At 36.4% G+C, this 24,290-nt stretch overlaps 1 protein-coding gene across 1 annotated transcript in view; it reads right to left on the bottom strand.

Moving 5' to 3' along the window:
- LOC121068788 (CD2 associated protein) overlaps positions 1 to 24,290 on the bottom strand; it is a 76,348-nt gene that overhangs the window by 3,362 nt on the left and 48,696 nt on the right. The window contains exons 6-17 of the mRNA XM_040554322.1: positions 23,399 to 23,583; positions 20,126 to 20,234; positions 16,731 to 16,822; positions 15,928 to 16,032; positions 14,354 to 14,390; positions 13,901 to 13,960; positions 12,028 to 12,187; positions 9,724 to 9,866; positions 2,934 to 3,049; positions 2,070 to 2,159; positions 1,222 to 1,412; positions 61 to 124 (exon numbers count right to left, since the gene is read on the bottom strand). Of these exons, the coding sequence (XP_040410256.1) occupies positions 61 to 124; positions 1,222 to 1,412; positions 2,070 to 2,159; positions 2,934 to 3,049; positions 9,724 to 9,866; positions 12,028 to 12,187; positions 13,901 to 13,960; positions 14,354 to 14,390; positions 15,928 to 16,032; positions 16,731 to 16,822; positions 20,126 to 20,234; positions 23,399 to 23,583 (1,352 nt within the window). The remainder of the gene's footprint in view (positions 1 to 60; positions 125 to 1,221; positions 1,413 to 2,069; positions 2,160 to 2,933; positions 3,050 to 9,723; positions 9,867 to 12,027; positions 12,188 to 13,900; positions 13,961 to 14,353; positions 14,391 to 15,927; positions 16,033 to 16,730; positions 16,823 to 20,125; positions 20,235 to 23,398; positions 23,584 to 24,290) is intronic.

Below are 24,290 nucleotides of genomic sequence, written 5' to 3'. Positions count from 1 at the left end.
TCCTGAACACTATATATATGCTTCTAATTTTTTTTTCTCCTTGTAAGTTGCTAATATTACCTCCAGAATACTTCGCTTCAGCTTTTCTTCTTCCAAATCCTTCCTTATTTTTTCCAGTTCTCTCCTGACAGTTGTTAAGATAGCAGAAATCCAAGTTAGAGAAGAAAAAAATATTACTGAGAACAGGAAGCATAGGCCTTCTTTAAATTTTACAAGAGGGATGAACGTAAATCTGATACTACATCTTATAAATAAAACAAAATTACAGGCCAACTAGTGGACTGGTATTTAAATTTGTTGGACCAGAAGCTTCCAACAACTCTCAACACCTCTTAGCAATCACCATGCAACTATCCCTAACTTTTAATCACAATTTTTAGTAGTGTAGTTAAGAAATGTTTTTACAGTTATCCTCTACTTGGAGAGAGAAATTTAAAGTAACCCAGCAACTTCTATGTATAGAACAGAAGTTCTTTAGAATAGGAATTTCCTATTCTGTTTTACTTCATAACTGGGGTCAGATAAGAAAATATTAAGAATGATCATCACGTCACTGAAAAATTAATTCATTAATCTCCTGAACTCATCATTTACTAGTTTACTTTGGAAGCCAACTGATCCAGATGCTTTACAGCCTCTCATCTGGTTTAGCTAGCACCAGTCATCATTCAAATAGTACAAGAATGAATGCCTGTGCTCTACAACTAAAGACAGAAAAATACAATTTCTGCAGATTGGTCTTTACTGTGTTTAGGCAAATACCAATTTTCTTTTACATCCGCCAAACACAATCCTGCCCACATGCACACATGATGGGGCCATCATGACTGAATTTAAAAGGCTCAGTAATCTTTTCCCTCCTACCAGTCATGTCAGTGCTGCAATTATTACAGTGCAGTTATTACACAATGCCAGCACATGTACTTACACTAAATACCACAAGAATTATCTAATTTTCCTTACAATGGTAGTACCAACTGCTTAAGATATATTTTCAAAAAGCAGTAGTGAACGAAGGAGCACAAGGTAGAACAGAAAAAGGGTTACAAATTCCAAAAATACTTTGACATCAAATCGGTATATATTTAGGTCATTTAGTTGGATCAACTTCTAAAGGAAGAAGTTCTGAACATTAGTATTAATACACGATAGCTTTATCTTTGTTTGTCATTAAAGATGTTAGTGTATATCCATTTGCAGATTGAGAAGAAAAATATTTACCCATGTTCTTTTTTCAGTGCGTCTACTAAACTCATCAAATCATGAATCTGAGTCCTGAGCTCTTCCACAGAAGTTTGTATTTGCGTATTCTCTGTTTCTCCTTTAAGTTGGACTTCTCCCGGAAAAAAGTTGAGTATAACAGAACTTGGTCTCTGAGATGAAGATGGAATTGGTGGACTCAACACAGATGGCTGAAAAAGTCAGTCAGTAGAAGGCTAAGAAATGCAATCTTTATGAACTGACCACTTACAGTATACAAGTTGTACTGGTGTAGTATCTTCTTGTATATGCTTTTTAGCTATTAACATTTAGCTATACATATACAACTTTCCTTTATTTTCTAACCCAAAGATTAAAAGGAATGTCCAGTTCAAATGGACTACTGTAGTATGTTAGATACAGTTATTTTAAAAGCTGTTCATTTAGCACTGCACTGAGGTTCCTGTAGCCATTAAGAGAAACACACTGCAGTTCTCTACACTTTAAAAAAAACACTTTGATTTAATCAAAAACCTTAGTTCACTATAAACAATCATTCATGTGCCCTTCTGATCTGTTCAGTTATTTTACATGTCAGAAGATTAAAAATCAGATGTTAAACTTAAGTGAGAAACGATACCATAGTTTCGTGCTACCTGATTATCAGAACTGAAAAACTAAACTTTATACTGAGGTATAAATGAACTTTATAGTACAAATTCTAATATGAACTCTATATCAAATGACATGGCTCACTTGCATTTAAATACAATCAGTTGTATTTAGATGGTTGCATCAATTTAAACTGGAAATACAAGCAAGATGAACAGAAAACTAGCTGCCTCGTACCCAGCTCCTTGGTGACATACCTTTTTCGTTTCAACTGGCTTTGGTTTGGCACTTTCTTCTTCTTCCTTCTGCACCTTCAGTTTTTTTTCTGCACTGTCATTTTCACTTAACTGGTAAATAAACAATTCAAAAATACCAAAAACAAAAAGGGTTTTCAGAACAAGGAAGAAAAAAAGTTATGTATTTCTAAAAACGTGATACGTAAAAGCTTGAACTGCTAGACTACTATGGGTTTCTTTCCTTGCTACTCAGAACTTTCCTTCCCTACGATATTCATTTATCTGAATTTAATTCAGATAGGAAGTTTGGGCAGGATTTGCCATCATCTCTACAGTACTTAATAGAACAAATACTTGATGCTTTTGGGAACCTGTAGGTACCTCCATAATACAAGGCAGTAACAGTATATAGTAGCTGACAGGACTGAACTATAAAACACATGATTATATATTTATATACATATAATATATATTTATATGTAAAATAAACAAGGATTCTGCACTACCTTGTTCTGTCTCATGCCTTGGCACATATGATCACTTCCCAAAACGTAACATTAAATTACAACTTTGTTGAAGTGAAAGACTACATACCATTAGTATATGATTGGTGCTACTGGAAGATTTGAGGATTTATCACAGTAATACCACACAGAGCAGGAAGACTCCCTCAGCTGCAATACAGTTGTGTTGTCTTTCTTATGTACACTTTCTTCTACTTGCAAACAGATATCCCTATAGATAATCTATACAACCTGAACCTCTGGGCATTTTGCATTTCACTCTCTGATAAATGGTTCATAAGACTGCTTCTGAGTGTAACTCTGTTTCCTGGGAATTTAGTTCTTAGTTCACGTCTGCAAAAAAACACACCGATATACTCACAGAAATACCACCACTGAAACGTGCAGGCAGCCTTCTACCAGGCATCTTGGGTCGACTTGCAGTAGGGTGTGATAGATTATCTGAGGTAGCTATTACGTCATCAAAGCTTAATAGATCTAGGGAAAGATGAAAACAGACCACCATTAAAACCAGAAGGTTTTTTTGCTATGCTCCTTTTTATCATTTTTTTTCATAAAATGGAAAAAAAAATAATAATAATTTTCAGAATTCTTAGTGTTTCAAAGATTTTTCAGCATATATGACAACAAGCCATGTAAAACTACATGACTTTGACCTATCTGGGAAGTCACATCTTCCCCCTTGAAAAAACTAAGACTTGATTCAACTAGCATTTGAATTCAAGTTCTCAACAGAATTAGTGTCAACATGGCAGCATAAAAGAGACCTAGTGTGTTTGGAGAAAAAATGCAGCTTTAACTGTTTTCTGAGACGACTTAAAACCAATTTTGAGACTTGCTGTCTTAAATAGTTGAAAACGGCTTTTTTTTTTTACTGCTCAACTCATGAAAAACATCAAAATCCAAGTTTACCAACTGAGAGAAAAATAAATATGGTAAAGCGTGTCCAGAGGTTTATGTATGTTAACAATACATTAACCGCAAATATTTTTGTACAGTGCAGTTTTTCATATGCAATACTTTGTCTGCAGAAAATACATGACTGCATCAAGTCTATAATAAAACATTTTAGAATTTAGAACCCTATTTGCACACTTTAATGCACACTGATCTCTTTGCTGATTATTCTCTTTATGCTCTTAGATCTAGGTAATCTCTCTTAGATGAAGTCTTGCTTTATTCCATAATCTATTTCCTCCTTATGGCCCCTGATCAGTAGAAATTCTTTACACCCCATGGGAAGATACAACCTTATGAAAAATCTATTAATGTGCAGAGCAGAACATAAGTAATTCATCTAGTTAACAAACGGGTTTCTTACCACTTCACCACAAAAAAAAATAAAACAAAACCAATACCTACCTGCCAACAGTTAATATAATGAAATTTATTTATTTTTATTATTTAATCAGAGACATAAGATTATGGATATTACATACAGTTTTACAGCACCAAATCATTAACTTGTTCTTCAGACTCTAACCGTTTAACTAAAATGCCACACGGCATTTACTATGGACACCAGAAGTAACATTCAAGTTTGGGGGGGGGGGGGCAGGTTGGGTTTTGTTTTGCAACCACTCAGTTTTACATTGCATCATGATTTATCAAGCAGAAACCATAACACTTCTTCCCCTACTTTCTCACTCATTTTGACTCTACAGCAAGAGGTCAGTATAGGAAAAAGCCATAGGAATACTGGGCCAGACCATTCATACCACTTCAGAGTTAATATGAATTAAAATCATCTGATTAATTCAAGTTTTATTCATTCATTGTCAAAGTTAATTTATACCTGTAGGAATAAATTCAGTAGAAGCTTTCTACTGAAAGTTTTAACTAATTTTAATGTCTACTACTGTACAATACTGTCTTTTAAGTCCTTAAAATATTCACATCTTTCAAACCTATCTGGACTTATGTACTTCATTATCCGTTGCCGTGTTGAAATACAAGCATTTGCAACACTATCAGTTACCAATCAGTTTTGCTGCTTTTCAATTTTATTAAAGAAAATGTGAAGATGGTCTTTTGTAAATATGTAACCATATTTGCAATTTAACAAAAAGCAGGGAAGAACAAAGCAGGAAGAAACAGAAGAGTGATGAATGGCAAGGGGCTGACGGAAGAGAGGATGACGGAGAAATGACTATTAAGGGTATTTATCTTACAGTCTTTGCCAATAAAGCATTTAGCTTGTTAGAAATCATGCAGCAGTGATCTAGGAGTGTATATTAATGTTTTTTACTCAATCTTCAGTAAGCTCAAAGCACTAACCAAAGTCCTGATTCACATTTTGACGTATGTTGGTTAGGTATTTAATATAAAGCTAACAAGAAGGCAGGAAAAATACAGACACATTTCCTCCCCCCATCACAACAATTTTTGCATTTCTGTGATCCTCCTTCTGCAGGAATAACAAAAAATTAAATAAGAATCGTAAATTGAATTACTATTACAATTGCAATGCTAGCCCAGTCTCCATGAGCAAAGTAAACATCAGTAACTGACACCTTAATGATAACACGTACCTCCAGAACTTCACAAAGCTTGAGCACATAGATAAAATTCAAGGCTGTAGCAGTTTATGATTTAAAATACAGTGGGATGACACAAAAGCCTGGTTTCCCTGACCCCTTAAGTAGCTCTTACCAATAGAAACTGGTACACCTCACTCAACAGCTCAGCCCTAAAATATTACCAGTATATTACAGCCATAAGGGGTGGAAGCGGGTGACTGTTTATTATTATTTTATTTTTTTAAAACAACTTTCCTAGGTATCTTAGGAGAAATCTTGGCCCCACTGAAACCAAGATGGATACTGATGAAACACACCACAATTTCACAATTTACACCCACTTCAGTGAATTAACTTTATTAAGGACAGTCTGCAAGTAATCATTACAGGGAACCCCCTCACTGTGATAAAAGAGCAATACCATACATCTGGAGATAATTTGAGTCCACAAATTATTTTAAGGCTGAGCTAGAACACCTTTTTCATGAGGAAGATAAGCTAACCTGGAACAGTTACTTAGGACAGACTACTAGAAACATCTCTTCTGCAAGCTTAACCTGGATAAACACATTATAGAATTGTTAGGAGCTTTAACAGATATAGTTAGGTGAGAGGCTTTGTTAAAATTTGTGAATGTGTTCATATCAGTTTCTCTTAAAAAGCCTTCACAAAAAGAAGCAAAGCTGAGGGGGTTCATATACCTCATCTCGCTGGGATTTAAAAACCCATGGAACAAGCGAAATGTACCCAGTATTTCAGAAGACAAGACCTCATGTTAATCTGCAGAGTGAAAAAGCTGGCAGACCTTTTTCCTATTACTCATTCTGCAGAGATTGAACCGCAAAACTTCGGGGAAAGATGTAAGCTTTAAAAAATTGAAGTTTGAAGTCAAACAATGATAAAATATTTGCTATAATTAAGCATTTATTTGCCACATATGTAACTTTCATAAATGCTATTTTACAAGACTCACAATAATAAATAGCCAACACTAGAGAATTCAGTGCCAAAAAAGTTCACGGTAACATAATTTGTGTGCACAGAAAGATAAAGACATTCAACCTAAATCTAAGTGCTATAAATATTGAATACATCATACTATAAATACTATGCTTGGCTTATCAGTAGCTAGACTGAGAAAAGGGTGTGGTTTTGGTTGTGGCTTTTTTTTTTGTCTTTTTTGTTCCTTCCCTACCTGTACACGCTCCTAATTGTAAAATATATTTAAAGTAACTTCTTGTTTAACAGCTAAGGAAAACAAGCATTCAAATAAACAAAAAAGCATTTTAAATTGAAACCAAAATAACTGCAACTGAAAATTATGCTTATGAAGTTAAGAAGAGGCTATGTGTATGGCATAAAGCATTTGGATTTCCTTATAGATTGTTATCTTACCAAAATGGAGAAGGGTAGGGTAATTTCCTGACACGTAAGAAGGGAAACATGGCAAACAGGATAGGAAACAAAATCTGGAAAGAAAAGTCAAGGAGAGGAATGTCTAGAAAAAGATTCTGAACAAAAAAATTATTTTACAAAGCAGGAAAAAGAAACATTCGTAGAAGAAACAGAATCGCTTTAAATGTTCAGCATGCTAGTATTACAGCTTTAGGTCTTTTACAGAATGTCAATTCTAATAAAACAAAGAAACATTTATGCAATTTTTGAAATTAAGCTTCAAGAGAAGGAATTTCAACATGATCAATGTTTCAAATATTTTAGAGTATTTGTCCCTTCCTATCTGATGGCTGGAACCTAGGTTATTTGTTGTCTTTTTATTGCCTTTTTTTTTTCCCCACATGTTCCCTTCTCTCCTAAATATAGAGAATATCTACAGCTACTCCTTAACCTAAATTTGAAGTGACCGAACAAACTTCATTGTCAAACTAACCTGCAAAAAAAACATACTTAAAAAACTGGTCTACTAAAAATTCATCCATTTCAGATGAAAAAGAAAGCCCGTTAGTAACTTCTACATCTTCAACAATATCCAAAATTGCCAACGCCAGCCATATGTTTTCCCCCATATTTTAATATCTGTTTAATCTTACAAGAACTAGAAGTCTTAAATTTAATATCCCAAATACCTTCAGAGCTTTGCATGCCATTAGCTGCTGCATTGAGTATTATGTCTTTAGCAGCAGAGCGGATGCAGAGACAAAGCATGAGGTTCCTTATGTTTTACTGACGGGAGCTTAGTCCCTTTTTACAAGAGCAGTAAAACCTAAACCAACTTAAGCAGATCATTTTTAAACAAGGGTGGTTTTACTGTTGAAACTTTCCTCAAATAGCAGCTCCTTGACTGCCTGTGCTGCATCCCCAGGTGGGCTGCCCGAACTTCCTGTGCTCGCTCTGCACCAACCAAGGAGTGCAACAGACCTCACCCATCTGCTTCAAGCAAACTGAACATATCTGTAGGTCTTTCCTAGAACATACAAATTGCAGGGAATTATCACTACTTCAGATAAACTTCACCAGTAATCACACAAGCAAGCCCTGTTACCCGCTGCTCTGCAAGTAATCCCTTGCCAGAATATCAGAGTCTGCACGGAGGCTGCCACAGGACTGGTGCTGCAAACTCTCCCCAGCATCTCTGGGTTTTGAAAGTTTCTGTCTTCCATCCTTGTTAAATGCTGCAAGCTAGTCTGATAGTAAAGCCTTTAACATTCACTGTAATTTATCCCAGATCTAGAATTAACCCGTTTTGGATTTAAACTTCTCAGATTATTAGAAACACAGTGCTGATGACTGGAAATGACAGGCTACGTTCTGTCCACCACTGTATGCTTTGTTTTTTTTTTTTCCTCTTCTATCTAGGCATTTAAATATTAAATTTCTCTTTGAGCTTGTAAAATCTTATGTCAGCAAATAAGATCAAATAGTTTTGTGTTTTGTTTTGCCCCAACCCCTTTTTTTAAAAAAAAAAATCTGTAAAAAAATTTGCTTTTATATATATGAATACCTAGCACGACAGCTACTACATTGCCAATCCGGTTATTAAAGGTGTCAAGATAATTGAACCTGGGGAAAAAAGACATTCCATCTGTTTTCACAGAGCTTTCTCCTGGGGATAAATGGTACTATGCAACATGGTAATACAGCTAGCATAATCCTAGGGCTAAACCTCTGAGCAACAGGACAAAGCTTATGTTTTTAAGGCTAGGTGAGGCATCGATCTTTCATCTCAAAGCTTACTGTGGCCTGAAAGTGTTTCCTCTATACCCTCACTCAAACTCCATGTTTGAATGACAGAGGTAGTAATTAAACTGCCAATTAAAAACCTCTAAAACAAGGTATAGCACAACATTTGTATGTTTGACTAGGGAATAAACAAAGGACCTTGTAAATACTTTAGGGAACATTCAATAGTAATATTGATATATATATATATATACACATACATACACATTGAAGTCCAACTTTCTGTGGCTCAGGAAAATATAGCTTCATTTTTAGTTAATGAAATATGTTTTAATTAATACATTATTAATTATTATTCATGTGGGGTCAACCCATAGCAATTAAAAGCATACTTGAATTAGCCTTTCCTCATACAGAGCACTTCAGCTTGGAAGCATATTTTAAATGCCATGAGTCTTAATGAACAAGTCAGAAAAACTCCTTCCTATTCATAAATTGCTTCATTTGTTTGATGAATGATTTATTTCATAGGTGAACTTAATTATCATTTAGGTCAAGCTATTTTACATCCTGGATATCGTAATTGTCCTTAGAAGATCAACTTACACTAAAATTTCGAAATGTATTATTAATAAAACCTTTTCTTTTTTGGAGAAGAAAGGTTGTATTGAGATATGCAAGCCATACACTGCAGGTACAATACAATAAAGCTTCTTCTGCAGTGCCTAATCACACAATAAAAACAATTCAGAGCTTAAAAAAAATATGCCCACAGCAGACACTCTGCACAAGATGGACACAGATGACAGAAATCAGTTGTACTGTCAGAAAAGGACAAGATACAACTATATTACGATCAGGCTATGTGAATTATTAATGTTGGTACTCTAACTGCTATCAATGTTTTTACTAGATAAATTTAGATTTAAAAAGATACCAGATTTGGTTCAAGGTGCATTACGCAAAGCCATAAATATAAAATTCAAACATAGAATATACCACTCTAGCCCAAATGTAAGGTATGATAAAGGTGTAATCTATTGTAGCTATGAATTTAATTACAGAATTCTGAAGTTAATGGCATTACTGAAAATAGGCAAGTTAGCTAAAAATGCAAAAGTTACCTAAAATGCAAGAGCAGAAGAACAGAACCAGTCGGTAAGGAAAACAATTTCATAAAAACGCAAGATAAAAGTGATAGCAAAAAAACCATGCTTTCAAATTGGAAGAACAAGCCATTACCTATGTTCCTTCCTATCAGCTATTATAACACTGAGCTTAACCACTTCCAAATACCCTACTGGCACCTGTACACCATTTGCTAACTCTTACCCTGAGCTACCTACAGCTACTCTTAAAAAAAATTATATATTTTCTACTCAACGGGCATAATTACACTGTGGTATTTTGCGTAAATTAAAGACCTTATTCTAACCCTGTAAAATACTGCAATCCGAACAGAAAGACCCAGAAAAAACTTTGTTCTTTTCTTACCTGATTCTCGAGAGCTCTTTACCACAAGTGAATCTACCTCTACTGATTTTGGTCTAAGTGGTAACTGTTCAGAGTCTAACTTTGGTTTTGCTACTGGCTCAATTTCAGATTTTGGTCGAAGAGAAACGACTTCTCCATTAGATCTGTAACAAGAAAAGTGGCAAAAATATACCTAATAATACATAGTAACATTAAATAGTTTGCATATTAACATTAAATAGTTTACCAAAAACCAAAACACACCAAGAATAAGAATTAAAAGGAAAAAGACCCCCCCCCCTCCCAGAAACAGCTTTTACTGTTTTTTAAATCCTTGCTTAAAAGTTTTTCAGACAGAAATTCTAGTATTATAAAAGTCAGCTCATTTGTTGCAGCTTTTGTAGAGCTGTCAGACATGTACAATCCCCTTGGAAAAGTATCCAAAATTTTTAGTGCATTTACTACAGAGCATATTTTGGCACTTAACCTAAAATATCACACTTCACTTCAAGAGAAAACAAGATAGCTGAATAGCACCTTCTGTAATCTCTCCTGAAATATTCAGAAACAAATACTCTGATTCCTTCACATCAAAATTTTTCTGTAAAGAAAAAAGCTATCAAGAACAAATGATTTTTTTCTGGATACAGGATAAAGTGTCTTGTACGTCTGGTATGTCTGGCTGTGCTTCTACCATGCATCCTTCATGCCTAGTCACATCATTCAAGGACCAAAAAAAATGAAAAGATGACCTTTTCCTTTACAATTCATGCCATCGTTTGTCACTGTAAAAAGACACAGTATGTAGACAGACCAGTTGTCAGCTTCAGTGTGTCCCTTTCATAAACTCATCGCCCATATTCTTTTTTTGAAATTCATTACAGCAGAAAAAGCGCTAACAGCCTAATGTCCCTAGAGCAATGTCAAACTTTCAGACGTTTAAACCTATTTTAAAAACCCTCTATATTTTTAAAGTTTGCAATTATTAAAGGACCACAGTTTACTACAGCCTCTGTTTTAGCTGCACACATGTACCCCTTCATATCCTTAACTATGCGGGAGGGAGAACACTGTTTTGGTTGAAGATCAAAAAATCTCTACATGGGAAACGTTCCAAAATGTCAAGTGATAAAACATGATTACAAACTGGAAACCTAACCAGAATGAAAGCTGCAACAGTCTAACCCTTCAGTCAAGCACCCAAAGTTTCCAGGGCTGTGCAGGGTGTGACCAAAGATAGCTGCCTAGATTGTCCTCTGGTAGCTGGCTGTTGGGAGTCAACCCTCCAAAGTCTGCACCTTTCCTCACTGCCCTCCTGTTTTCTCCCTTTACTCCTTTTGGCTCACGATATACAGGACATGCTGGAGGAAAAAGATAAAACTCAAAGAATGTTTGTTGCCACCCTGTATATTTGCAGGTATTTAGGGTGCAAGCTCTTTGAGGTAGCAGCTGTCTGCTCTTTTATTGGTAGAAGGCCAAGTTCACCATGATCTCACTTTCTCGTGGTTCTTTCAAGTCAGCTGAACATCCCACAGGGACAGTTACTTGTCAACATGGATCTGCAGTTGTTGGTAAGAATCTGGCAAACTGCTGGATGGAGGCAGAAAGGAGGGAAACCGCAGCAGGGTTTGGGAACAAGGAGGGATTGTATTGATGCAAAGTTGGTGAAACACTAAAAAATTTTCACACTTGTGAGAAAGAAATTTAGAGAATGGAACCTAAGAGCGAGCAACTGCTTGCTATCCTTTTTCCTACTTGTCCAGTAAACTCAACTGAGAATACTCGAGACAGATCCAAGAACCACCTCCAGTCTCTGCACGAAGTGTTTTCTTCCCCATGAAAGAGGACATGAGCCATGCTGAGTACCTTTAGCATGGATACTAACTATGCTCAACTCTTCCTCTTCTTCTGGTTTACTCTGAAACACTGCACTTTGACTCTACTCAAATCTTTTCCAACACAATAACATTTTTCTCAAGTACAACATCCAGAGATTCTTTTATACCATATTGCTACTTTAACTAGAACTTCTTCATTTTGGGGGCAGGTTTAAAGCAGAGCAGACTAGACTCATAACTTAATCTGCTTTATGGTTATCCTGTAATACCTTCTCCGAGATGGATTCAGCATCTTAAAGAATTAGGAATTTTTAAGTTCATATCAATAATACCTGAAGAAAAGAAAAACTGGTAGGTGCAGTGCAAAGCTTATCCTTATATCCTCTTTGCCTTTAAAACATACATCTTTTCCCACCTCAGTCGTGAAGGAGGACAGAAAAACAAACCATATAAAATATTTGTTAAATACGATTAAAGGTATACTGACTTGGATGCAGATGATGGCAAAGCAGGTTTTTCTGGACGTTTTGGGTGCTGAAACCCTGCTCTCAAAAAGCTGTTAGTCTTGCTTGGAGGAATGGGCTTCTTGGGTGGTACTTGAGGAGCTTGTGGCTTCAAAGGCTTCTGATCCAAAGCTCCTTTTTCATCTGACAAAGTAAGTCACCAAAACATTAAAAAACACATTGTCTAGGTTTCCTTCAATGCTAATCAATTAGAAAGCAACTGCTGTCAGAAACACTTTCTCTGAAGTTCAGATAACAGTGAAAAATAGGTATGTTAAGCGATACATTATCAAAACACACAAGCTATTTAACTGAACTTAGAAAACATTACATTAAAGCAAACGGAAGTTCTTTCTATTGACATTAAATACTAGTAAGAAATTCTGGATTGACATTATTGCACTGCAAGTAACACCTAATAAACAAGAATCTCTCTGTACTGCTACTGCTTTGCCCTCACTGTGAATTCACCATAAGTCCTTTTAAAAAGTCAGGGGGCTTTTGTTTTAAATACTGCCTGTATATGGTTAACTCCCTTTGGAGAAGTTCTGCAACCCTTATGTGTCACCTCCCCCACTGTAAAATGGGGAAATCCTGATTTTCTTTCCCAGGAATACCCTGAAAAACAGATCATAGAGGTTTCAACAAAAAAGCATCATCCAGGACGGAATCGTATTCTTGCTTTGGGACCTTTGAAAGTTAGGACGTGCACACAAAACCAAACCAAAGTAGTTGGCATTCCTTTGCAGTCTTTCTTAGTACAATGTTAAAAAATGAATAAATACAGCTCTGAAGTAGCAGGACAGTACATGATTTTGCCGCTTGGTGGTGCTGACTGTCCTGCATAAAACACCCTGTTCACAGGGCTTGCTTCTCCTGTCTACTGATCCTATATATAAGATTTAAATTCTTAAATGCTCAGTGGTAGTGTTACTGAAGATCAGTTGCCTATATTTTAGTGGAAAAAGAATTCAAGAATCCTGCATTTTTACTTGTAAGAACATGCAAGTTCATAAGTAGGACAAAAAATGCTGCCATCAAATTGCATTCCTGAATTATCATCAGTCAGGTTTCCCTTCAATTGCTCCCACTCAAAATCTGAATATAAAAACTGTCCACAATTAAGTGGATGAAGGTAATACTAAAGGCCAAGATTCCTGATGAGGACAGAAATCAGCCATTTCTGCTATACAAAATGGCATGGCACTTTTTTGGCTTTTATAACACAATGAAATAAGGGTTGACTCAAAAACGAGTGCAGAGTAATTGTAATAAAAATACCAGTCTTAGCCACTGATATTGGACAAAATTACTACATGATATCAACAAGTGCCCTTCACTGTAAATACAGAAATAGTTATAGGAGCATTGCTTTTACCTTTTGATCAGTCAATTTTTGATTGCAATTAAAGGCAAGATTAATATGTATAAAAATTACATGCTTGGATAGGTTGAGATTTCAATTGCTCAATTATTGAATTAAAAAAATAATTATATTAAAATTTTTTACTTAATCATTTTTTTTGCTAGTAACAACATGGTTATTTTTCAGCAGTAAAACACTGCACTGGTAGATGGCCATTTTTTCTAGTAAAACACTACTGCTATCTAAATAAGTAACTGTTAAGGCCAGAAGAGACCACATATAATTATTCAGCCTGACCTTCAACAGAACACAAGAGAAAGTTTTCCTGCATCATTTCTTCTACCACAGAAAAGGACTGTTCTTTATCACACTTAATTTTTCAGAAGCTTTCATGTTCCTAAGCATGGTACCTATTACGTAGAGCAGCTAAACTTCTTAACTTACTTTTAGGAATATATTCTGAAATTCACTATAAAGTGAACGGGTCTCACCTTTTTCTTCAGACCTCAAAGGGAATTTCTTCTCTCCAGTTGGCAATTCAGGTTTAGGAGCTGCATGTAAAACCAAATCATAGGTATTTCTGAAAGAGCTTTAATTATCATAGTCACTATCTAAAAATATGATATACAACAATTTGTGTTTGTATTTTTTTTTTCCTTTGCGAGGAGTGTAATGCCATTTATAAACATTTATTTGAGCCCAGCAAACTGTAGGCCCATATTAAAATGTGTCCAAAGTAGTCTCCATCATAATCTGGGAAAATATATAGCAGCAGCAAAATACATAAGGCATAAAAAAGTAACCTCTAACTAAGGGCGGCTGCATTACCAGGAAATACAAAGCTACTTCTGAATTTTACTTTTTTTTTTTTTTTTTGAAGACATGCGCTGTTTCTGAAATTCAATACTTCCTCAGACACCTATCAGCAGGCATATCTTACATACCTGGACTTTTAACTGGAGGTGGAGGTTTCTTTGGCTTCTGTAAAATAAGAACATAAACAAAACAGATTATCAAAACACAGAAACATATTTGCTTTCTGTTTTGCATAGGGTAGTGTCCAGCTTATTTATAGCTCATTTCAAAGCATTTCATAAAGGAGGCAATCAATTCACACAGGCAGGAAACAAAGAGACATAGAACTGGAAGAATTCATCTGATATTTCCCAGCCAACCTGCTACAAAAACATGAACAAAATGCAAGGTTTCTTCAAATCTCAGATCAGCATTTCAGCAGCAAGCGTAAGCAGTAGAGGTGCAAACAAAAATTAAGAATTACATCTTTTGTAGTCCAAGGAATTGCTCCAGTCACACCCATTTTAATTTCAGTTTCAGTAAGTAAACCTCAATTTTTGTTAGTACAACAGAAGTATCAAAAAGTAATCACGTAAACTTTTCAATTAAAAAGAGATCACTTTCACTGAACAAGGATTCTAAACTAAATATCATGAAGCTATTTAATTTTGCAACAAACACTTCATTTATATGAAAAACATTGGTCTGAGTTTCTTCATCTTATATCGAAGTGGAGAAAGGTGAGTGAACTACTCTAGCCATTAAAAACTTACACAACATTTGTCACAGGTTGTACATTGAAAATAACACAACTGTATGAGGCAGCCACTTTCTTATTACTTTCCTAGAACTGTTAAAAATGACTTTGAATTTCCCCCATCATGGAGTTCTGGCTTACCTCAAAGCACACATCTCAAACCACCTCACCCTCAGAGTCCAAGTAATGAAAATGCTCTAGGAAATGAAATACGCCCATCTTTGTGGTTGTACCAAGGACAATGCTCACTAATAAAATGGTCACAAAAACCTACTAACCCACAGATGTTTATAAAAACATTGCTGAAGTTGTATGGGCTCAGTCCAATGCACTCCCACTAGAGTACATGTGTTAACTTGACCATCTTTGCTACACAAACTTGTCAGAACCAAAACATCATACTAACCTTGTCAAAACATGGACTAAGAATTACAAGAACAAGTAGTACCACATGAAAATATGGATTTCTTTAAGTCAACACAAGAGGTAATAGAGAAAAAAAAAAAGCTATTTCTAAATCCCCTCCAAAGATTATACACTGCAACCTACTGGCAAGTCCTAACACAGAAAAATCCCAGTCGGTCCCACAGGGGTCACTCAGCATTTTGTTCTTATATTTACTTACAGGACTACAGACGGAACAGGACTGACTGCTTGCCTCCTTTCAAAACGTTTAGGGTTTAATTCAGTCACCAGTTACACATATCACCACAACATCAGAACTATATCTTTTTCTATATGACCTAATCATCCTCATTAATTACAGTTAATCTGAAAAGGCAGGTTTCAATTAAATATTTAAAAAAGAAGTTTAACCTTTACATCTTTCTTCTTGGTTATCAAGACAGAGTTAAAAGCTGACAATTGTATTAATATTTTAAGCAGCAGTATGTGCTGAAGTCTTTTATTCCTTGCATTTCTGTCAATTCATTTTTGTGACACTAGGTGAAATACATAGGAACTTACAGGGAAGTCTTTATCATGTTCTTGTATTTGAACAGCAAAATTATCAGGGAAGACTCCTTCTTTACCATTGAGTTCTCCTCTCCACCAGCCTGGCTCTCCAGTATCCTAAAACAAACAGTAAGATATTTCAATTAATCTTTACTTTTTTTCCCAGAAAGACTGAAAGTGCTGTTCCTGTAGCTGTTTCTCACAATATAATTGTTTTTCCAAAATATTCCATTCCTTAGAAGAATACTTTAGCTACCTTTGCAAGGGGAAACAGCTAAAGATCAGACTAGGTTTGGTCACTTTGTTTTCTAAAATACAGGATATGAAATTATATGTCCTCATTTACACAGGGCTAACATCTGCAAATGGGAGAGAAGTACCCAACTATGATCCAATGCACAATATTTAATGTTCTCAACGTCCTCCACGAGAACACATTCAGTAAATACTTTCTGTAGTTGGAATAACACACAATTCTACTAAATGAAAGTGATTCTGATGTGACTGATCAGGCTCACTAGTCTGAAAAGCATGAAGAAGTAAGAGAGAATACACTTCTGAGGAAAAAATAACCAAGTTAAGACATAAAGAAAAAAACAAAGAATTAATTCTGTATCATAGAAATCCATCACATGATCTAACTGGATGGAAACTTTAGTTTGTCTATAACAGAAGTATGTGCATTAACATACTAAATCATTTAAATATTTTAGCAAATATTTTATTCAACCCAGTAAACTCTCTTGTCTATATTCTACTTACCTGTGCATAACTTACAAAAGCTACAAATGTTCCAAGCGGACTGAACATCTTACCTTAGTGATAATTTGAATAATCTCGCCTTCTTTAAAACTCAGTTCATCATTTGTGCCTTCATAGGGAAATACTGTCCTGCAATATTCCTTGGCTGGAACGACACAGCATAATTACTACACTTGCATACCATGGGTAGTAAAGTACATAAAAGCTTACTTGTGCTATCCAAAAGGAGAGCTCAGAAATTAATACTATAATCATCCTTCCCTTCTGGACCAGCCATCTGACACTGCATTACAAAGCGTTCACTATGTCATTCGCATCATGAGAAAATCAAGTTCATAGCAATATTTACAGAGCAAGGGAGATAAATCTTCATGGAGTCAGGGGATAATGCCCTAAAATATTTTTATCCACAGCAGACTGCTCACTTAAAATTGTAACAGCTTATCTAACATATCTAATCCCCACTGCCTCATATATTCAGTTCTGCTGCTTTAGACGAAAGAGTGATTCATGATTTTTATTGCGAGTTTATATGAGATTTTTATAATAAGCCTAATTTAATATACACAATTGTTTCACGGTGACTTATAGTTACAGGAATTTCAAATACCCGAGCAGCACATTTGCTGAAATTCTGCAATGAAAACAAGTAATTGAAGCAAAGGAAGTCCTTGGCTATAACCACCTGAAACCACAGCTCAAATGAATGACTAACTGACAGTCACAGCCTCTTCTGTAAAAGCAGAAAGAATAATTCCTTTCTTCCTATTTGGTACAGGGCAATAACTAATCCATTTAAAATTGTGAGAATTGTTTCAGTTGAAAAAGATGGAGGATTTGTTTTCCTTTCCCACGCTAGAATAAAAACAACATGAGAAAGGCCAAAATATGTTAGTGTAGAAGTCTTAACTGGAAAGCATTTCTCACATCTTTTTTAAACGCAGCACACCTAAAATTTATTTAGCAGCTAAAAGGGCTAGGTTTCTGTATCTGACAGATCAAGGAAGCCAAAGAAAATAGAAAGGACTCCATCGTGCTGCCACAACATACCAGGACTTGGACAACACACACAGGTGAGCAGCTGCAGAAACCCCTGCACAACATTAAGCCATCTCCTGTATACATCCCGATTCTGTAACAAGGCACACATTTCCTCACTGCTGGGAGTCGGTCAGCACAGCTGAACTACACACGCCTTTGTTCCTTTCCTTCCCCATGCACTTCTCCTGCCCTGGATACACCAAGTCCCACGGCACACAAAAACCACATCAGGAAAGACTTTCCTCTGCACCAGCTGCTAGGAAGAGAGCTGCACCCTGCAGACTGTATCCATCTGCCCATGCTGGAGGCAGCTCCACCCAAAAAATCTACCCACCTACCTAAAGGGCACATACAATTTGCCACTTCACCATCTTACTTTGTGAGCCTGATCTTCTCTAAGTCATTAAGATAAAGAAGTCCAGCTTCACTTTCTAACACTTTCATATGGTGCTTACAAAGTAATAAATCTGAACTTTGAACTACCTCTTATTAAAACATTTACTAAATTTTATCCTTTCCAAGGACTCAGGGGTGACCGTGCAGCCGCAGGAATCACAGATGATGTCCTCTAACATAACGGGGGAAGGAGAGGCCAAATAGTGATTTCTATTTTATTTTTTAAACAAAATATTTTTAAATATTTGCACCAGAGGCCAAAACAAGCTTCCCAGAAATAGCTGAGGCATATCAAAATTAGGAACACAAGCCTAAATATTTTAGGAGACCTCTGTTTATTTGTTAACATACTGAACACAGATTATTTTAAACTCTCTCAAAACTGAGGATTCATAAACAGTGCAGTCTATATTAAAATAAAAACATTAAGAAAGAAAACCAAAACCTAGCTCTTTCAAAAGTTACAAGATACTTTAAAATGATTTCTATAGGTATTATCTACTAATAATCTCCTACAATATTTACATCTACCAAACTTAATTTCCTTTCAGATGTATTTATCTGGGGAGCAGAAACTCGGCATGGCTAACTGGATTAGTCCAATTTCTGTACTTTTAGCATGAAAAGCACTTGAAATTATGAAAGGAGCTACATACTGAATGCTTTGAATGTTCGGTATTGAATACTCAGATTTTTCAGACAGACTTGGGTTAATTTTTATGCAAAGTTTAAGACAAGCCAAATTTCGCAATGCTCCAGGCTGCACACTGTCTTGCTGGCTCTGCAAGAAAAGCACTTCCAGCAATAGCACTGGAACAGTTTAAAAGCTGAAAATTTTAATTTACTAAAACTAAAATCTCTAATAGACCTCAAAATCAGGATAAAGTTCAAGTAAGCATCGATTTCCAAGCATCATACATAAACTTATTTCGATATATGCTTTGGAATGGCAAAACTTAAGTGTTAACTACTCTTACCCCACTACATTAAACACTCCTAAACTGGAATCAGCTATTTTCTAAAGATGGCCATGCATACATCTATCCAACGAAATAAAGCAACATATGGCTCAAGTGGCACAGATGCCCTATTTGCTGTTATAACTACAGCCAAATCAGGGCTCTGGCTAACAAACCCGCCATTTCAAGTGCTCTGTTCTGCTAGATTACACAACCCCTACAGACAGGCAAAAAGCCAGCTGTTTGTTGAAGTTTTCGTAATTCTGCAAATGCAGAATGCACTCCATGTAAAATAACCCATTTATGCCAAAATAAGTGATTTCTGCATAAAAGAAAAGTACACTTGAAATTCCAATACAGGAGCTGAAAAAGCATTGTTTCTGGAACTAGGCAAAATGAGCTGTCCACACATCACTTAATTTTTTTATGGGGTTGGCACTCCCAAAAGAAGTTTTGAGTTGGCTTTTAAAAAAAAAATCTCTCTAGATAAAGCCAGGCAATTTAGTAGTTAAAGTCATAAACTGTCAGAGAATTTTTTTTTTTCTTTTTTATTACTATAAGTGGAACCAGGCTACCTGGAGAACGGATTTCAAGAGAACAGTAACCTTCTGATGCAAGAAACCCAGCATACAACCACGGACAGCATGCACGCAAGCAACCCCAGAGTAAATACAGCATCATTCCTATCACCCAGGAACAGAAACTGAGCTGGGGGGCTGCTCTGCAACAACAGATTTCCAGCTGACCACTAAAAGCCAGGCAGAATGAAAGCCAATTTAAGCACATCAACATGAATTAACACAAACTTAATGCCCCTGCCTTATTTGCTTCTGGAGACAACCCTACAATTCATTTCTCACTGAAATGCAAACAAAACTCCTTCAGACACTTTTGCATTTGAATAACTCCTCAAAGATAAAGAACATTATGCACAAAAAGCAGTGTGCACAGAAGTATAATACCAACAAGGGGAAAACAAATCAGTTTTGACATCCAAATACTTCTCCACAGAGAATTATCAAGCAACAGAAGCATATTTCCATTAGCCTTACCTTTTGGTTTACTTTCACCTTCTGATTTTGTTCCTTCTGACGAGTTTTCCATTTTTGTTACGCAAGGAAAATGAATTGGCTTTGCTCCAGGGGGATGGTGAGGTGAGGACTACAGAAAGGAAAGAGAACTTTGTTAACAGAAACTCATGTTTTCAGTAGCTGAGATGATGTGAAATCATCATCTGCAAGAGATTCACTGAATTTTTTTTTAAGCACTTAACTTACTGTAGTTACTTCATTATGGCCACCACAACAAAAATTTTGTCTACTGACTAAAGACAAAGCACGCAGCTTTATATCTGGCAATGTCCAGCTCGATTTTTGCAATCATATTTGAATCTTCCCAAGCGTTACTGTTCCATTACCCTGAAATTGCCTTCTCTGGCACAGAAGTGGTCATTTAACATCTCTGCTGAAAGTAACTCTGACCATATTTACTTGGCACTGGAATAACACAGGAATATTCAGTGACCATAAACCATCTCAGCTGAAGAGGTAATCGGTTTTTCATTACTTAGGCAAACATAAAAGCATGTGAAAGCCTATCCCAGCTTCCTTTCGCTCTTGGAGATTCAAACAGAACAGAACCCAAACAGACACTTGCTCACCAGACACTTTCTCCTGCACCAAAAAAACATGGAGGCATCACAACTGGTATACAGTTTCAGAGTTAACATTAACCAAAATAAGTGCTCCAGTTTTCATTTCAAGACATTTATTGAGCTGTCAGGAAGACTGAGACAGCTTCAGCTGCACTCATTTCTTCACAGTCATAAGAGCTACAAACGTTAGTCAGTGCTTACCTGAGCAACCCTAGCAGTGTTACTGACGAGAAAAATCCCGTTGCTTTTACTTATTCTGTTCATTTCCCTTTACAACTAAACTTCGCAGACCTACTGATGCCACAGAAACCAGCCTTAGTCTCTTTAAGAACGGATGGTGTCTGTGGGCTGGTGTTTGGTACCTCTAACACACCACAGAGGAAGCTATGGTCATTTGGGATGTTCTCAGAGTGCATATGCAATTTAACTCACTCCAGAACGCTACATAAAGGAAGCACTAAAATAACCCACCTAGGAGATTAAAGAAGTCCAGTATGGAAAGTTTTCTACATTCTCTCCTTCCAAAAAAAGATGCAATTAGAAGTGCGAGAGGAAGTTTAGGCAGGCAGGGTATAAATAACCTGAACCCATGCAGGATGCTGGAGCTGACTGAAATCTATCTTACAAAAGCAAATAAACATTTGAATTGCTCACAAGTCTAAGTGCTCAGTCTTCCTGTGCTGAGCAGTCCTTGAATTCCCAGAGGGAAAAAAAAAAGCCCTCTCTGCTCTAGAGCTTCCTGAGGACAGCTTTTATTTCTTTACTAGCTTAAGGATGGAGAATGCCCTTCCAGCATCCCTCCATTTAAATCCAAAGTGAGTTGAGCACATATCTGAAGAAACTATCTGTTTTAGCAAAACCTTCATAAGAATTTTCTCCATAGGGCTCTTCATGCTGTTCTCTAAGCCTACCTGCCTTTGGGATGACTTTGGCAAAAAGCACAAGTGGAATATTAAATGCAAACCTCAACTGTTTATTTCATTGTCTTCAAACTATGAGAAGCTTTTCTCACTTCATTTCCCATCTTGCTGAGAAGCTGCCTACAACAACTTAGCAGGCTAGCCAACAAACAAAATACAGCGCCAACATATCTTAGTATTGGTGCACAAAGAACAGTTCAAAATGACTGAGCAGACTTCCTATCAACTCAATATATTTTAGACAGGATCCTACCACTCCCAAGTTATAAGAGGGAAAGTGGGGAAGCATGCCTTTGAACAAGCAATCTCATAACAAGAAGGCAAATTGAAAAAAGCTAGCTCCTGAAAGTCTCCGCTAACAGCATTCACACAAAGATGCAGTGGCTCCCATGGACTCCTGCACTGAGGGATAAACCTGGAGAGAACAGAGGGAAACGCATGTGCCCTCCCTGGGACTTTACAATCAATACCCCAGCTACAAACAACAACACTTTGATAACTTTGGTTTTCTGATTCATCTGAAGTTTTGATCGAATCAGGAAAAAAAAAAAAAGGATGCACACAACATCTACAGTTGGATAAGCATCTCTCAGCTTTGCTACTGGGGTGGGGGAGAACCAACACATTAAAAGAAGTGTCTGTCCCTGCCCTCTTCCTGAGGACTCACTCCTTCCTGCCCTCATATCACTTTTTGCCCTGCACCAACACAATTACTTCTGGACAGGCAGAGGAAAGCAAATCAGTCAGAATTGCCTTTTCCAAAAACAGTCATAACCACAGCCAAAAAAAAAAATGAATTTGGACAAAGATTTAAAAGCTTTCTTGAATCGATCTCTAGTATAAAAAACTGAAACACTGAATTACCTCAGCTGTCAAAAACTGGAAAAACATACAAAAGTTCTTGGTATACACTATGCATAATTTCAAGATAAACGCATTGCTGTTGTACTTAGGAGGGGTAAGAGTTTCCTTGAGTTCAGATCACACCAGAACCAAATTAAAGTAAGTAAATACCGTGATGTTCTCTAATACCTCCTAACTTTTAAGTTAGATTTGGAGAACAAGAGTACCCCTTTCACTATTCACTCAAACAAAAGGGGAGAACGAAAGAGGATGCAAACTGTTAAATGGTACTTTTTAGGCTTGTACAATCTGCAGGTTATGGAGACACCACTGAAGCCAAAAGCTTGGCAGCATTCACTGAAGGACATTCCCATTGGTAATGAAGCCTGACATCCAGTACAGCAATCTCAACATCCACCAAAACGTGAAGGAAAAAAAAAAAGCAAAACCTAAAATATTCCTTGATTTAAAGGCTACACTCAACTAGACTCAACAGTCCTGCCCCAGATTAGATACAAAGTCTGTTACAGAAAAAAGAACTACCAGAAACTACAGTAGGTACGTATCCTACTATATCTTAAACCCCCGGCTTTTGAAAGGACAATTTTCACGTTAGTTTGATTTTCCCTCTTTTAAAGAAAAAAAGTCAAAGCATTTGACTAGACCTTTTGGCATCCATGGTAGATAACTTACTGTGAAAGAAGTTTGAGGGGTTTTGCTTTGTTTTATAGGCAAGACCCTCTTCTTGCCTTGTCTTTGGTATCCGATGAGATGATTACAGCCTGATTACTGAACAACACTGACAAATTTTATAAACTGCCAGCATCTATAAGATTATGTTTTCAGTTTCCATACTTTCTTTTTTAAATACAGGAAACCCCAGAATAACAACACAAACCCCTACATACCTTATCTTGCTTTTTATCTTCTGGTTCGCCACTGGATAATCTTGTCTTAAGTTTAACTGAGCCTTCTTTAAAGATATCTCCAAACCCAACACCTCGTATTTTCTTTGGCTGTGCTGGTCCAGATCCAGGTTCAGCTCCATTCCCTGGAGAAGCCACAGGTGAGGTAGGACCACTGAAAACAGATTCTGAAAGTGAAAAGAAAAAAAACAGTTGTTTTAATAGCTGAAATTATTTCTTTGCTCTTCAGAGGAAAAAAAAATGGAAGAGACACAGCTGTGTGCATTGCTCTTACAAACGGCTTATTGCAGCTACAATACCTCCCATTTTGTTCTAGCTGTATGGTTAACATAAGATCATTTGAAACAACACTCTGGCAACTAAGTCATTAGATCATTAGTAGTTCTTGCCGTTTCAAACATCATCCAGTTTCAAACATCATCCAGGCTCCACAGTCTGTTATCATCAGCATCATGTTCTACATTAGATTTTATGAAGCATTGCTTAAGTGGTATAAAGCCATGGGTTTTGTCCAACATTTAAAAGCTTGTCACATGCAGCAGAGCTATAGCTGCCAAAGGCTATAATCAATAACGGGCCATCATGACCCCAAAATGAGTGCACTTGTTTCAACAGCCACAACAAAGAAAACTGTGGTGCAGCAGCAGAGACTGATGTCTCTCAAGGCATCAAGTGAAGTTTTCCTATGGCTCAAAGTACCAAAAAATACCTGAAAACAGTTTCTTGTGAATTTATTTATGTTTTGGTAACACTGTGAAGTTGTGTTGCTACTTCAGTTTCTGAACTATATTACTCTTCACTCAGTTGTTTTCCTTTTAGTTCTCTAAACAGATAGCTACAAATTTCATTGACGAGAAAATTCCAAAAGACCACA

This window comes from Cygnus olor, chromosome 3 (assembly GCF_009769625.2).
Source record: "Cygnus olor isolate bCygOlo1 chromosome 3, bCygOlo1.pri.v2, whole genome shotgun sequence".
Classification (NCBI taxonomy): Eukaryota; Metazoa; Chordata; class Aves; order Anseriformes; family Anatidae; genus Cygnus; species Cygnus olor.
Note: the sequence above shows the minus strand (reverse complement) of the source record. Positions and strands in the feature narration are given on the sequence as shown.